The sequence below is a fragment of the Petaurus breviceps genome, unplaced genomic scaffold, assembly GCF_028583685.1.
Source record: "Petaurus breviceps papuanus isolate PSGF00001 unplaced genomic scaffold, PetGlider_PUasm1.0 37, whole genome shotgun sequence".
Lineage (NCBI taxonomy): Eukaryota > Metazoa > Chordata > Mammalia > Diprotodontia > Petauridae > Petaurus > Petaurus breviceps.
Window position 1 is genome coordinate 69,891,352 of NW_027186296.1, and position 17,216 is coordinate 69,908,567.

The window sequence follows — 17,216 nt, forward strand, 5'->3', positions numbered from 1 at the left end:
TATATATATATATATATATATATATATATATATATATATATATATACACATATACATACATAGCTTGTTTTTGTATATATTTGTTTGCATATTGTTTCAAATTAGATTGTAAGCTCCTTGAGAGCAGGGACTGTTATTTGCCTCTTTCTATATCCCTAGCACTTAGCACAGTGCTTGGAACATAGTAAGGACTTAATAAATGTTTATTGATTGATTGACTGATCCCTTTTCCTGGGGTAGAAAGAAGCTCTTGGAGAATACAACCTTTTTTTGGAGAAAGTGATTTCCTAGTGTTCCCTAGACAAAATTCATTAACGAACAAGCCCCATTCATTTAACAAACATAAACCTCCCTCTTCCCCATTATTATATGTAGGTTCCCTTTCTTTTCCTCTTCAAGGACAAGCTTAACCTTTTATTCACCGTATCACAGTATTCCAGTGTTTTATCTTACCCCCCACAGCTATCAACTCTTGTTGAAAAGTATTCCTGTGGACTGGTTGGAAGTCTATCTCTGGTACCCCTCTTTCTCATACCTTTCCTTCTCCCTATTTGTGACATTTCCTGCTGTGTTAACCCTTCTACAAAACATCCTGGTTTTCTTATAGAGGAGTATGGGATTTAGTACAGGGAGTACTAAATCATTTCTTTCTTTCTTTTGATTCTTTAAATTTCCTTTAAATTTGTAGGCTATCAGGTTCTTTTTTCTCCCCGGTGATCTTTATGTATGTTTTTTTCCTTTTTTCTAGTTCAGCTTTTCTTTTTTTTTTAATAGTCTATAAACACGAGAACCAGTTATACTACTTAGGTTTTTTTTTCTTGATAATTGTGTTTTGTTATCTTTCTTATGTTTTTCTTAGTAAGTCAGAATGTCAGAATATTCTGCTCACCTCTGAGTTTTTTCACAGGACTGCCTCAAATTCCTCTTTTGTTGAAGGACCTACTATTTTTAATTAATAATTAGATTCAACTTTTTAGGATACAATATTTTGTATTGCAGCTTGAACTCCTTAGCTCCCCCACCCCCTCACTCCCCCCATTCTATTCAATGTTTTGTGGTTTGAATGATCCTCTAATTGTCTTTGCCTTTCAGTAGTGAACTTCTCTCTTGGAGGTTCCATGTAGCAGTGCTTCTTTCTCTCCTGGCTTCAGGCTTCAGAGTCAAGCCTCTGACACTTTCTCATCCTAACTCTCCCCCTTGGTCTAGGACCCTAGAAAATCCAATTATCTTTTAGCCCTTTTTGCTTTGAACAGTCCTCTGTAAGGCCCTTCTCCCAATGGTGAGTTCTTCCTGGAGTTTACCTTTTGTGGAGGGCCCCAGGCAAGCTTTCCTCCCCAACTCCCAACCATTCTGCCCTTCAGATCCCTTTTGTGTCTTGTCTTGCACATGGGAATGTAGACTCCTTGAGTACAAAGATTCTCTTTTTGCTTTTGTTTGTTTCCCCAGTGCTTAACACAATGCTTGGCACTTACTAGTGTTTAAGCATTATCTTGTTTTCTTCCTTCCTCCTTCCTTACTTCATAGCTAAAGATTCTTCTTTTGACTGCTTGCAAAATATGTTATGTTATAGAAATTGTGAAATTTAATAAAGTAGTTCATTGGATTCCTAAGCATGGGGTTTTTCTTAAATGGCAATCTGTGGCCTCAATCAGTATTTAGTTGTCTCTATTCAGAAGTTCTGGGCAATTTAATTAAATGTAGATATTCAAGTTTAGGAATTTATCATGTTCTGCTGGAAGACCTTGTAATCTTTGCCCATCTTATCATTAGTTCCTTTAGGTTGTAGAGAATTGACTTATTCTTTTAAAGTTGTTGCTTTTTACATCTCCTGCCATATTTCCTTCAACTTTTGATTTTTTTTATTCCAGATGTCATTTGTTCTGCATGGAAATTTCTAATTTTTCTGACCTTTTTGACGTCTTTAATTCTGCACTGAGAACTCTGATTTAAAATGTTTTCCCTCTTCTGAAGTTTCTGTTTGGAGAATCCATAGAGCTTTATTTTCATCAGGAATTTTTGATGCATTTTCCTTTGTAGCATAAGAGTTGTTCGTTGTGTCCTGGCCTCTCATATTATTTTTATTCATTTTTCCTTCTCTCTCTTTTTTTTTTTTGACCTGATTGAGAGTTAATGCCTTATCTTTTGGTTTTCTGATTTTTCATTCTTTCTTTTATATCTCTGGTAGCTTGATTCTGATTTCCCTCTTCATTCTTTGCACAGACTTTCAAAAACTAAGCCTCCTCAATCTCCTAGCATAGTGTGGGGACCCCTTTGGGTTTCTGATTGCTTTTCCCTCATTTCTCCCCTAACCATCTCTGAAACTTCCCATCTTTTTTCCCAACCCCAAGGGCTTCTCTCCCTTACCTTCCTTCCCATGGCCGAGTAGAATCAGCATTTGCCATGTCTTTTTGAGGACATTGAGGAAAAGAGGGCCAGTGCTAAAGTAAGCAGAACTAAGAAAAATATTTAAAGAGTGACTGCAATAATGTCAATCATGAGAACAATAAAATGATACCTAATGCTGTGTAATGATAATGAGCCAGTGTGGCCCAAAAGAAGAGGGTAAGAAGATGCAGCTCCCTCCTTTCATTGAAAGGGGAAGGGCCAGTAGTGTAGAATAAGGGGATACTTTTAGATGTGATAGTAGGTTTTGTTTAACTGGTTTGTTTGCTTTTTAAAAATTTCTTTGTTAGAATGAAGGTTGAGATGGAAGTGTTAGAAGGTGGCAGGTTATATTTTGGAAGTGGCATCATTGATATTTTTTTTAAATGATAGTATGTGTGACTAATGGGTGAAGCCTTTCTTTGACATCTGATGATAGGAAAAACTCTAAAAATGTAATGTGGCCAGCTATTCAAAGTTATACTGGTATAATTTTTTTCTGAGCAATTTCCTGTGTTATCAATGTGAAACAGTTGTTCATTACAAATAAAGCAAAGCAACAGAACTGGTCTTGAGAAACAGTTATTGATGTTGCATTATTTCAAATCTGCCTTTTTTGATTTTGCTTCTAAAAATTACTTCTGAGTTTTCCATAGGATTACCTGCAACTTTATAATGTCTAGGAGACATTTCCAATGTCTTGGAATTATTATCATGGTTTGACAAGGAAGATATTTTTGTGGAGTAATGTAGATTATACTACTGGTATAGGAATAATACTAAGGAAAATCTTTTTCTTAAGATAGAGGTCAAACTTCTCTCTGCCTTTTACTACATGGCATTTTAAATTAAAACTAATCATGCAAACAGAAAACATTTATTCTACATGACAATGTAAATCCATTTTAAATTGGATTTTAGTAGGGTTTTTTGGTAGTATTTTTCCAATATATCACTAAAAATCCCTCATTAGCATTGGTTTAGATAGAAAAGTTTAAGTATTGTGCATGTAACATTAACATTTAATATTATTCATATATATTTGATCCAAATTATGTTAAAGCACAATTGAAATCACTTGTCTAGAAGACATGATTTGTTTTTTCCCCCAATAAAGTAGTCTTGATTGATTAATTTTAGAGAATGTGTTTTGCAAAGTCTTATACTATTCATAAGAATTGGATGGCCTGTATTGGAAGCAGGTTTTGTTCTGTCTCAGAGAGCAAAAGCTGCTGTGTTCCCTTCTTACACAGTGATGAAAGGAGAGGAATGGATATTTGTTTCACCAAGCCACAAAATATCACAGCATATATTTCCCCTTAAAACAATGATATTGATTATTTTTTTTAAAGTTCCCACACTAGCTTATAAAAAAACTAATACATTGGAACCTGAAATATTATGAGCAAAGGAGATAGAGGAAGAAAGTGGGAGAAAGAGTGCCTTGTCTGGTAACACAAATATGGCTCTGCATATTAATACTTTCATTCATGTGCGTTCATTAACATGGATAAGCACAAGGGCATTCAGGGGAACAGTAGGAAGGATGATAAATACAGTGAGAATTAGATTATAATCCCAACTCTGCCACCATTAGTTGCTTTGGAGAACTAATTCATCTTTTGGGGCCTCAGTACTCAATTGTAAAATGAGGATTGCATGATCTTTCAGTTCATTTCTAGATCTGACATTCAGTGATTCTAAAGACCAAGAAAAAGAAATTTCCAGAAAGGATGATGATATTAGGTGATTCAGCTGAAAAGTGAAAATTGCCTTGCAAATTCTAAATAATTACAGTTTCTCCTTTGGTGACAGAATGAAGGAAAAACTTCATTTATATTGGTAGAGTAAAAAATCTTTAATATTGGCAAAAAACACACTCTTTGTAGAGACTATGGTCCCTTTCCATACCTGGAGATAGCATTGCCATAAGAAGGAAACCCTAGCTTCTGTAATTTCACAACATAAGATGCCCAATAAACTACACTGTCTTCAGGATATAAGAATTTTAACATTGCTTCCTATTTACAAATATTGAATCCCTATTTTTTTTTTTTTCCAAAAGGCTATGGAACCATCTCTGGTCCCACAGTTCTGGGGTAGAATTTGGAATTTCCTGCCTCAGACTGAGTTGACAAGTTATTGCAATTACTGGTTAAACACCTACAATATACTTAACACTACATTAGTTGTTGTAGGGTGGTACCAAAGTAGTAAATGGCATGGTCCCTTTCTTTAAGCAGTTACAGTTTAGTTGAGCAGACAAGCATGTGCAACAGGGTTGAAGGATCTGGATTTGTTAAGGAGGACACGTCTACTGTCTTCAAAAAGCATCTATTCACTTTTACTTAACAAATGATTGTTATATTAGTATTTTATTAAAAGTCCACCTTGGAAAGCAACATATTAGACTTGCTATTATCCTTATTTTATTTTTATATTAGAGATGTTTATTACTAATTTGGAAAATATGAAGGAAAGATGATTGGAATATGTAATGCACTTCTTTTATTGAGAAGTTCTCAAAAAGACATTGTGTCTCTGATTTGTAGTATATTTAAGACTGTCCATTTTAATTGAAATAGAACTAAAACATGTTTCCACCATGTTTCTGTACATCATAAACTTTACTTGTTGGTTAAAATGAATTTTAATATCATTTATTAAGTACTTATCAAGTACTGTGCTAATTGCTGGAGATAGAAATGAAAAGAGCAAGACAGACAACACACAGAGGTAATGGTGGCCAGAGAGATACACTTTAATCCAGAAAGTTATAGGAATGATGAGTGTGGTGATAAGGGGAGTGGATTGATTCTCCCTTTCTAGGAACAGTGGCAAAGCTAATTTAAAAATAGCTTTCAGAACTGGGAAAATGGTGAGTTAGCTCCAGCAGATTTGATGCAATTTTGTGGGCTGAAGTGGCTGTCTGTGAATTTGGTGGAGGGGGAGGTAAGGGTGTTTTGTTCTTAACATTAATTTAAACTTTTTAAAAAAATTTCAGGTATGGTGTAAGTCCAGAGAACATTATCCTGTATGGTCAAAGTATTGGCACTGTCCCTACAGTAGATTTGGCATCTCGTTATGAATGTGCAGCTGTAATCCTCCATTCCCCTTTGATGTCTGGTTTACGAGTGGCTTTTCCTGACACCAGGAAAACATACTGCTTTGATGCTTTTCCAAGGTAGGTATGAATTCATAAATCAGACACTAATAATACTAACCAAAAAGTATTTGGCACCTGATATGTACGAGGCACTGCACAGGATAGGAAGAAGTAGAAGATGCTGACCCTGCCTGAAGAATCTTATTTTAGTTGGAAAGACAGAAACTCAAGAAAACCTAAATAGAAATTATATGACAAGGTGTTAATATATGATTACTTGCCAAATGAGTGGTACAGATTTTAAAACTCATCATACCTATTTTAGTACATGTGCATCAGTAGTTATGAAATGCCAGTTTGTACATTCAGTGTAATACATACAAAAGAAAATGCGTCATCCTTATTTATGCCAATAAATAGCCAAAATGTTAAATAAAACAATGACCACATTGGTAGTAGGAGATGAATAATTATTAGAAGACCTAATTTTGAATTCCTTTTTGACACTTAACTGTTTTACCTGAAGCAAACAATTTTACTTCTTTAAGACTCAGTTTCCTCATCTGTAAAATAGGCATAATCTTGCTAATGCTTACCTTTCAGGATTGGTAGCTTGATAAGCTGCATACTATGTAATCAAAATTTGCCATTATTATAATTAATATTTATGCAGATCTCTTTTTAACTATTTCAACTTCTTAGTAGATTTTTTTTTATCAGAAGTGCTGACTAGTAGATTTTTTCACCTCCCATTTCATCCAGAATTCCTGACCCAGTGAGGAATTTGATTATCCAGAGATATTTTAGACACCAGGGTGATCCCAGGCCAGCTTAAATTTCAGGGCGCTCCTGACACTGAATGGTTTATATTGTCCGCCTCATGGGTTGTCATAGAACAGAGCTAAAACCACAGGGCTGCTGCAGACCTGAATCCTTTATCAAGGGAAATAAATACCTTCCTCTCTTCTCATTGTCAACTAATGGGAGCAAAAAGAAGTGAATACATTAATCTTAAAGCTTTAGGTGCCAAACAATTTTCTTGAATTGTTGAGTAGTTTTCATCTAATTCAAAAGTATAATATGATCTTTCTCCAAATTAAGAGATGTATTTTAATACTTTTAAATATAATTTTCTCCCTGGAAATTTTCATTATTAAAGCACAATTATTCCAAGATGATGTAATAATTGAACTAGGTATATCAAAGTAGTATTATGTTTGAAAACAAACAAAAAACCCTAGAATCTTACAGTACTCTTTTTCCACATGATGCAAGAGAAAGACCTGTTGAGGAGTCATTCTCTGTTCTTGATTTATTTTTTAAGTGATTCATTATTGCTGTCATTATGAGATAAATTACTAGAATATTGGAAGATCATTTAATTATGTGAATATATAGGCCTCAGGCTACTTTAATCATATCATAGCAATACTTCTGGATTCAACTTTGATGATTTTTTGCAGTATTTGTCTTCGTTGAAGAAATGGCATTAACTACCTAAATGTGAACAGATTTTTTTTTCTGCCTTCAGAAGTGTAATTTTAAAATATCACTATAATGAATAAAAGTAATATTTTGTTTTTATGATGACTCATAAGAAACTTATTCCTTTAAATTTAAACAATTAACTTTTCAAGAGGCTTTTCCCTATTCATACTAGAAGCTGCTTCTTCTTTCAGCAATATTAAGTAAAAATAGGCCAATACTTTATTGATAATGCCATAAATTTTCAAATCTGGAAAACTTCAAAACAGTTGAAGTTAGGTTTAGTTTCCCCATTTTCCACTTTTACTCTTGACATTTTATGTAGTAGTGTTCCTTGCTCGTCAACATGTTTAGTTCCCAATTCTTTCCTTGTGTCATTTTTCTCTGCATGCACACATGTATGTGTCTGAATGTTTATCTCTGTTGAGAAAGATAATTTAAAATTTATTTTTATTAAAATAAGAACTGATTTTTAGTTGTTTTTTTAAATTAATTTTCATCTTTTTCTTGGGTTTAGAATGATGTAGCAATTTAATCAATTTCTTATCAGTTGTTTGTCCCAGGACCTCTAGATAGTTTATTTCTTATCTCACGTGACTAAGCAATCATGGATATATGGAATAAACTCAACCAGTACTTTCTGAAATGAATAGAATTTATATCTCCAATACTTAAAATTTCTAGAACTTCAGTTCTAGAAATAGAGAATTCTAGAAATATTTCCTTTCCTTTTTTTTTTTTTGAGGGGGATAGGCATTGCAGTTGGGGTTAAGTGACTTGCCCAAGGTCACGCAACTAGTAAGTGTGTCAAGTGTCTGAGGCTTGATTTGAATTCAGGTCCTCCTGATTCCAGGGCCCATGCTCTATTCACTGTGCCACCACTGTGCCACCTAGCTGCCCAAACCTATTTCCAAACTGTAGATATGAATCTAGGGCAAGTTTGCTTTTTATATGGCAGTATAGCTGATGGAGATTAGTGAACTTTGGCAACTTCTTATGACTTCTTAAAGTACTATATTAAAAAAATGACCATTTTTTGGTGAGTGGTTACCAAAGGATACCTGATGGTTTTTTGTAGGTCTTTAGAGCATATGACTCATCTTTGACTTTGACTTTCTAGTAAATACTTTCATTGTAAGTACTGTCCACACAACTGATTCCAGTTAACCCCCTTTTGATAGCTTTGGAGAGACCAAAGGTGAAAGAAGTAGACTAATCGATTTGCTTTCTCCACATGATGAAAGAGAAAGACTTGTTGGGGAGTCATTCTCTGTTCTTGATTTATATGAAGTGTGATTTGGTTAATGAGACTCATTTTGTAGTCCCCTGTGAAGTAGAATTAAAATAGTCCCATTGGGAAGCTATACACTTAATTCAGTGACACTACCATTCCTCACATTGTCTTTGGAACACCTCTTTTGGGGATGTCTTTAATGCATGTGGCATATTCTTTTGAATTGTCTCAGCAGAGGCAAATTTTCACCTTTTGGAGTTGGATTTTACTTTTGGAAACAGCCAAAAATTATTGGGAGCCAAGTCTGATAAATCAGGTTCATTGAATTGTTAATACACTCAGGGAACTGAAATGAGGCCTAACTATAGTCAGCAGTGATTTTCTTCTGTAGTTTATGAGCTAGCTTTGAAGACAGTCCCAAAGGAGGAAGTCTAAAATTGTCTTTGTTTTTTTTGTTGGGTTTTGGGGGCTGCATTGTCAAAATAATTATAGGGGTCCAACATTCATTTGAATGTACAAGTTATATATGTCTGTATAAAAGGCAGTCTTATTACTTTGTAGTCACATTGCATAAATACAAGTATCAATAAACCCAAGATGTCACTTTACAACTTTATTTTTCTGACCACCTGTAGAAACTTTGAAAAGGGAAAAGAAATTTCTTTTGTGTGTATGTTAACTTGCCAACAAAAAATATTTTCTATATATGCATAACTAATTTCTTTTTTCTTCTTTTTTACAGCATTGACAAGATATCTAAAGTAACCTCTCCTGTTTTAGTAATTCATGGTACAGAGGATGAGGTAATAGATTTTTCTCATGGTCTAGCAATGTATGAGCGATGCCCACGAGCAGTCGAACCCCTCTGGGTAGAAGGGGCAGGGCATAATGACATAGAGCTTTATGCACAATATCTGGAAAGACTAAAACAGTTCATCTCTCATGAACTCCCTAATTCCTGAAGAAGGATACATGATTTTACCTCATTTACTGTGAATGGAAGAATTACCCGTTTTTGCACACTCTTTAAACTGGATAGCTGTAATGGCTTTATAACTATGAAGAAATACCCTATCTTTAGGGTATTCTAATCAAATATCTGACGAAATCTCAGTTTTTTGTATATGGAAATCAGTCTATAATGCACATAATGTGATAAACAGCTGTACCTTTTCAGCTTCATTACCTTGGAGAAAGTGAAATGAGAGCTGAACATGGGGACACTTTTCTAGTGCTATATGGAATATCCCACAGTCAGTTTTCTCTTCTGTCTGATCATTTATGATTCTTTCATGCAAGACTTTTTTTTAATCCAATGTTCTCAGTATTTGGAATACTGCTTTTGTCTAACTACAGCTTCTATTAAATGGATTCTTGGCTTTGATCTAAGGGAGTAGTGTTTAATTTGTGAATTTTTTAGCTGTGGTATTGTAACTGGAAAGTTTATCAGGATGAAATTTTCTCTCTCAATAATTCCTGTTAATGTACTGATCTTTTTCCCCAAGCAAACCATTCAGAAGATTACCATTTTTCCTAAAACATAAGAAATAACATGATGGAGTTACCACCAACATATTTTATCAACTGTAACTATATAAATATAACTGGAATATTCTTAAAGAAAAAAAAGAAATTAAATGTTTTTTTAAAGTGTAAATTTATTACTAGCAGTTTTAATACTCAAATTGTCTGATTGGTCTGACAAAGAGCCATAGCAGACTTTCCTTCTGTAAAGCATTCCTTGTAGACTTTTTAAAAGGATTGTACATATTTGAATTTACATTGTGCATAGATTCTTAATTGGTAATTTTCATTTAAGTCTAGTTACAACAACAAACTGCAAAATTCTTGTTTATAAATGATTGAATACATTTTGTTAATATGTTTTTATCCCTGTTATTTTGCTATTAAAATTTTTATAATATTTCCAAGACAAAAAATAAATTATACATTTATGTTTTGATGAATTTATGTAATTAAAAGTTTCACTAAACTAATCTTAGTTTAGAAGTCATTTGGTTTTTGACACTGGAATGGCACAGAAAATGCATCAGAAATGCAAGACATTTAAAATTGTTACACTACTCATAGGTTGGGGATTGGGATTTTTTTTTGTTGTTGTATGTGTTTTTTCCCCAGATTTAAAGGCCTTAAATGTACTGTAAGCAAGCCTCAGAATGTTGTAAAATTTGATTGGGGTTGATTGCCACTTTGTGTACTGTTGCTTAATGCAACACAGTGGTTGTAATGGAATAAAGGATGCATGGATTAGAGCATATTGGCTTGTGTGATTTTCCTTTATCTTTTTAAAAACTAAACCATGAACAAGGTAAGAATACATTTTGTTGGACTTGAAAAAGAAATGTGTCAAACTTTATTTTGTTTCTGTTTCTTCTTTTTTTCTTCTTTTTTTTGGAGGGGGAAGGCAGAGCATTTGGGGTTAAGTGACTTTCCCAAGGTCACATGGCTATTAAGTGTTAAATGTCTGAGCTGGATTTGAACTCAGGTCCTCCTGACTCCAGGGCCGGTACTCCTTTCACTGCTCCACCTACCTGCCCCAGTAAGAAAGATTTTTAAACTGTAACTATCTATAAACACAAGCTATTAAAGTTCAGGTGGGTACACCATTCAGTGAGTGGAGAAGGCACACATGTCTGAGGATGGCTCTGAAACCATTGTTAATGAGTCAAAAGCCACCTGAACACACCTGCCTTGTGTATAGTAGTATGCAGTAATGACACCACTGGGCACTGGTTATTAACACTGGGTCTCTCCCCACCACTACACACAGATGTGTCTGGTGGGATAAGGGGAGAGGGCTGGAAATACTAGTAAAGCTCAGATCAGACTTGTTTCCTGGAACTTAAACTCTTCTAGGGACCAGTGGCCATGCCCCATCTTCCTGTTGTTGTTTGTATAGTGATTTTCTCCCCACACATTCAGTTACAGCACACTCTCTCATGGTGGAGTTAAATAGCAACTCTGTTAAGACTGTTAAGTTGCTAAGAAAATACCTTCATTGGTATAGAATTTCCTCACCCAGCATAGGGAAGCCCTGCAGTCAGCACCAAATGATTACGGTATCTTCTCTGGGCCCCTGTCCAGTCAGAGAGAGGGAGGGGCCCAAAGGGGTACCGAGCAAGTTGAGTTTCTGAGCTGATTTGATCTTGCAGGAAGATAAGTTTTTGGAGACATGGGTGACATCCAGGTGAGCAGCTATTACCTATTATATCTGACTATAGTGAATCTTAGAGTTTATAGAATGTATGATGTTAGAATGTGTCCTTGGCAGGAGATAATACAGCAAAGTAGCTAACTCTTTTTTTTAGGTTCCCCTAAGTCTTCCCAAATACATTTAGGTTCTAGGTTACTGTCTTCCTCTACCTAAGTGAGGCTTCAGACCATACTTCATTTTCCCATCATCCACCCCGGCCATCCCTGTCCCTCTGTGCCCTTGCCCACCTCTTGCTCAGGCTTCAGTAATTAAATCAATAGTACCATCATTTCTGGAAAGGTCATATCAGTTTTGTTTTCAGTCATGTCTAACTCTTCATGACCCCATTTGAGGTTTTTTTGGCAAAGGTACTGTTTGCCATTTCCTTCTCCAGCTCATTTTACAGAGTTTGAAAAAACTGAGGCACACAGAGTTAAGTGACTTGCCTAGGATCACACAGTTAGTGTCTGAGGCCATATTTGAAGATGAGTTCCTGACTCCTAGACTGGCCCTCTACCCACTCTGCCATCTAGCTATTATCTTGTCAGTTGCTTTTCTTGTAGATCAATTCATCATCCCTGTGACTCAGACTAAAATCCCCTTCCCTGGCAACCAACCACTCCCCTATACATGTTTGCTTTTCTTATATAAGTTCCTTGAGAACAAGAACTATGTCCCTGCTTATATTTGTATCCTGAAAGCTTAGTATATTGTAAGTATTTAATAAGTCCTTTTTCATTCATTCCCATTATTCCGTTTCCTCCTGTGTGACCTTAAACATGTCATTTCACCCTTGTGAGTTTCAGTTTTAGCTATAATATAAGGAGGTTGCCCTAGATTATCTCTAAAGTGACCTCTGCCTCCAAATCCTATGATCCTCCAGGAACCCTAACTATATTTACTCTGCTGCTAAATTAGCCCCCAATTGGTGGGCCACACCTCATTCATTCATGTGTTAGAGTGAAAAGATGATTAGACATGGAATTAGATAACTTGGATTCAAAAGTTACCTCTGACACACACTGTAGGACCTCATTTGCCTTACCTAGGTCTAGCTTTCCTCATCTGTTAGACAGCCTTGGAAGTCCCTTCTACTTCTTAATATATTTTTATTTTATTTGCTTTTTGAAAGAGGGCAGTTGGGATTAAGTGACCTGCCCAAGGTCACATGGCTAGTTTTTGTGTTAAGGGTCTGAGGCTGGATTTGAACTCAGGTCCTCCTGACTCCAGGGCCAGTGCTCTATTCACTGCACCACCTAGCTGCCCCTGTCCCTTCTACTTCTTAACTTCTTCACACCAGGGTTTGCTCATCTGTAAAATGAGGATAATAATACTGGCACAGTGTACCTCACAGGGTTGTCAAGAGAAACACGGGCTTTCAGAAAGCTGTAAAGCACTGTACATGACTATTATAATCGAACTCTTTCCTCCATATACTGAAGTGGCCAGGAAGCTTGTATACTCGTGAGCCTGATGGATGTTGCACACAATCCTTTGGATATACCCAAGGCGTTTAGCACCTGGTTCATAGAGCAAGTAATCAACCTCTTTACCCCTGCTCATACATCCTTAGAGACAGGACTCTTGTAGGTGGGCTGGGATTTAAAGTCTAGAATAAGTACATATCGAATCATGCATTTAAAGTAGGAGCTGTAGAGTTTAATGACAGAGCTTGAATTAGAACTCAGGTTTTCTCATAATCTTTGCACAATGAGACTGTGCTTATTTGAAGATTAACCCACCATTATCAGTAGGTCATGTACTTTGAATTGTTTTTCCAGGACTACTGAATATACATCTATGCTCTCTTGCTGAGTCAACCTTTTGACCAGTGTCCTGCACTTGCAAAACTGTTGGTTAATGTGTGAGGGAGAATACTTGGGGCTGTGGAGCAGAGAGCCAATGTGAGAGTGTCTGTGTCCTCAAATGGAGACCATGGAATGGACTCTGGAAATTACCATGCTCTGAATTCTGTACAAGTTTCTGGGGTTGTTAAGGTCCTTTAGGAAGTCAAGCAGGAAGCAAGCTGAAAAGAAACTGAAGATTGAAGGGCAGAGTAGTCAGGAGAGAAGAGAAGGAAAAAGGAACCAACATCATGAAGGAGAGGAAAAGAAACCCCCACAGCTAAATGATTTCCCCCTTTACTGAAGTTTGTAGACCATGAGGTATATATTGACTGAGAGAGGCAACTAGTCCATTATAGTGCTGGTGCTTCCAGTAAAAGTGGTGGAAGAGTAAGACTCTTTCCCCTCTCCCCCTCCTTCAAAAAAAGTAAAAAATATAAAGGCTGAGAAACAGCTCAGATATGTGGAGCCAGTAAGAGAGGAGCCAAGATCCTCGTGGTATCTAGTTTGTGCAGAAAAACCCAGGCAGGGTACTCCAAGTGCAGCCCAGAGATGTCCTACCACCTCCCATGAGTGATTGAGGGAGACCAAAAGGTTAATTTTTTAAGCAGTGGAGGTAGAGCTGCCCATATCCCTCCACCATTGTGCTACAAATACAAGGAGAGTGAAAGGGGTTGGGGGAATAGGTCTGCAACCTGGAGACTGAAGGAAGGGTTTTTTGTGGTTTGAAAGTTTTTCTGTTTATGTTGCTTATCAGTTAATTAATTTACATTTTTAAGTAAATTGCATTCCCTCCCCTACTTTTTTGCATCATTGTTTACATTTTATATGCAAAATTCTAGTGAGATTCAGGGGGAAAATGGGGGTTTAATAAAATTAGGGATCTAAAAACAGACTAGCAATCCGTAAGTCACATTTAGGCATGTTACATGTAGGATCTTATCCTGGGATTTAAAAAATTGTTTTGAATTTTTTTTCATAAAGGCCATTTGGGGCATTCAAGTTGAAACTTTTCTTCTATCAAAGCAAAGATCATCTAAAATCTTTTTCTTAAATATTCTCTTTACTTTAGTGGGTGACATAAAGAAAGGTCTTTTCCCCATTGGAACTCTTCTTGACCATATTAGTTTTTTTTTCCTTTACTATAATAACTGACTATTGTGTATAAGATTAGACAAGGCACTGTGAAGATACAGAGGCCAAAAGTCCCTACAGTCCCTACTCTCAAGCTCAGTCTGATGGAGAAAACAACATGCAGACAACTATGTACAAAACAAACTATATACAACAAATATCAACAGAAAGAAGACAGTAGCAGTAAGGGGATTGGGAAAGACTTCTTGGGGAAGGTGGAATTTTAACCGGGACTCAAAGGAAGTCAGGGAAGCCAGTAGGCAGAGGTAAAGAAGGAGAGAATTCCAGACATGATGGAAAGATGGATTGTCTTGAGAGAGGAACAGCATGGAGGCTGGTGCCCCTATATTCCAGAGTAGGTGGCTGAGTGAGAAGTACAAGAAGACTGGCAAGGTAAGAGAGAGAAAGATTATGAATGACTTTGGATTCCAAACTGAGTGTTTTATATTTGATCTTGAATGTGATTGGGAGCCACTGAAGTTTATTGAGTAGGAGCAGTAATGTGAGTCGATCTCTGTGTATGGAAAATTAATAGAACTTAACTGCTTTGGCAGTTGAGTGGGGATGCCCTAGGATAGAGAGAGACTTGTGCTAGCCAGCAGGCTATTGAAATTGTTCAGACTTGAGGTGCTGAGGGCCTGCACCAGGTAGTAGCAGTGTTAGAGGAGTAAGGGAGCTATAGAAAGGAGATGTTATAAGTGTAATATCTACAAGTCTTGGCAACAGATTAGATGTGGGAGGAGAGAGTGAGGCATTGAAGATGACACTTAGGTTGTGAACCTAGGTGCCTGGGAAGATGGCGGTATCCTTGATAGTAACAGGGAAGTTAAAAAGTAGGGGAAAAGATGCATTCATGAATTCAGTGAATTCAATGAATTCAGTTTTGGACATGTTAAGTTTAAGATGTCTTTGGGACATCCAATCCAAGATATCCAGTAGGCAGTTGAAGATGTAAGACTGAAGGACAGTAGAAAGGACTGGACAAATACATGTGAGAGGATAATGCATAGTTAAACTTATTCACTAAAGTGTTGAGATGGGGAAGGAAGGAGAATATAGTTAGTGCAGAGGTGATGTTCTCTGCAAGAATCAAGGGGTTGAGATATTAGAAGATTAGAAGTCCTCTGCAAGGCAGAAGAAGAGTTGGAAGGATAAAAGATTGTGATCAGATAGGGAACTTCAGAGTTCTTAAAGATGGAAATGGAGCTTTCTGGGATCAAGGGTATGAACATCTCTATAGCTGAGGTCAGGTGGGTAGGTCATGGGAAATGAACAAATTAAGGAACTTGAAGGTAAGGGAATATTGATATGTTTGAGGGAGTATCAATATGCATATTGAAGTCCCCTACTCTCAGAACAAGAATTGGAGAGGAGAGAAATACTGTGAGCTAAGCACTGATCTGAATTCATCAACCATAAAAGGGAGATGTCCTGAAAGTTGATAGATAACACCTATTAGAATTTTGACTGAGTGATAGGTATAGATTGAGTGAACTGTAAAGGAAGAGAGGCTATTGAGTGGTGTAAGTTGAGGAAGAACCTGGAAGTGCAGATGGGGAGCAAGGAATATTCCAACTATCCCACCTTGACCAGTTAGTTGGCAGGATGAAAGAGAATTCAACCAGTGCTGGAAATGGTAGCCATGGAGACTATGTCATCAGGATGCTAGGTCTCACAGAATATGAAAGGAATGGGAAAGAAAAAGTTTTAAGATGAAAGCAAACTTATTTCCTCCCTAGCAAGTATTCTAGAGAGCACAGTGGAACAGGTAATTTGTTTTAGAGTGGGACATTGGGGTCAGGGTGGATTGAGGGGCAGTTGTGTATAGAAAATGGGATTTGAATAATTTTGTCATTAAATTGTTTATTACTGAGTGATATTCTGAATTATATGAGTACACTTTTATTAGGTTTTGGATTAAATAATACCTTGCCTACTTAGTTATTAGAAAACTAGTGCTCAGTATTGGGATTTGAACCTCATCAAGGACTATTGGTTTAAGGAATACTGATGAACATTAGGAATGGTGATATTGTAAATGCTATACAATGCCATTATAGAAATTCTTTGGGGAATATAGACTTCAGGCTAAGATATACAGGGAAGAAGAAAAAGCAGTGCCTGTGTCTGAATGTCTAAAACAGCAATATATTCCACCCCTCACAGAGATAACTGTTAATAAAGCTGTTAAAAACTATTTAATTAACCCCCCTATCAAGACATGGTGTAAGGGTTAAAATACAATAGTCCTCACTGGTCAGATTGGCTAAGATGACAAAACAGGAAAATGACAAATGCTGGAGAGGATGTGGAAAAATTGGAACACTAATGCATTGCTGGTGGGGTTGTGAACTGATTCAGCCATTATGGAGAGCAATCTGGAACTATGCCCAAAGGGCTAGAAATAATTTCGTACCCTTTGACCCAGCAATACTTCTAGGGTTGTATCCCAAAGAGATCATAGAAGTGGGAGGAAGACCCATATGTACAAAAATATTTATAGCAGCTCTTTTTGTGCTGGCAAAGAATTGGAAATTAAGAGGATGCCCATCAATTGGGGAATGGCTGAACAAGTTGTGGTATATGAATGTAATGGAATACTATTGTGTTATAAGAAACAAGGAGCAGATGGACTTCATATTTACCTGGATTATACGAACTTATGCTAAGTGAGAAGAGCAGAACCAGGAGAAATTTGTACACAATTACAGATACAATGTGTGTGTGATGACCAGCTTTGATAGACTGGACTCTTCTCAGCAATGCAGTGATATAAGTCAACTCCAAAAGACTCATGATGGGAGAGAGATGTCTACA

At 36.5% G+C, this 17,216-nt stretch overlaps 1 protein-coding gene across 2 annotated transcripts in view; it reads left to right on the forward strand.

Annotated features, from left to right (window-relative positions):
* The window catches only part of ABHD17C (abhydrolase domain containing 17C, depalmitoylase), an 85,883-nt gene extending 75,400 nt beyond the window's left edge, over positions 1-10,483 (forward strand). For both annotated transcript variants that reach the window (XM_069098684.1, XM_069098685.1), the window contains 2 exons: positions 5,387-5,566; positions 8,950-10,483. In XM_069098684.1, the coding sequence (XP_068954785.1) occupies positions 5,387-5,566; positions 8,950-9,169 (400 nt within the window). In that variant the 3' untranslated portion in view covers positions 9,170-10,483. The remainder of the gene's footprint in view (positions 1-5,386; positions 5,567-8,949) is intronic.
* The last annotated feature ends 6,733 nt before the right edge of the window (positions 10,484-17,216 follow it).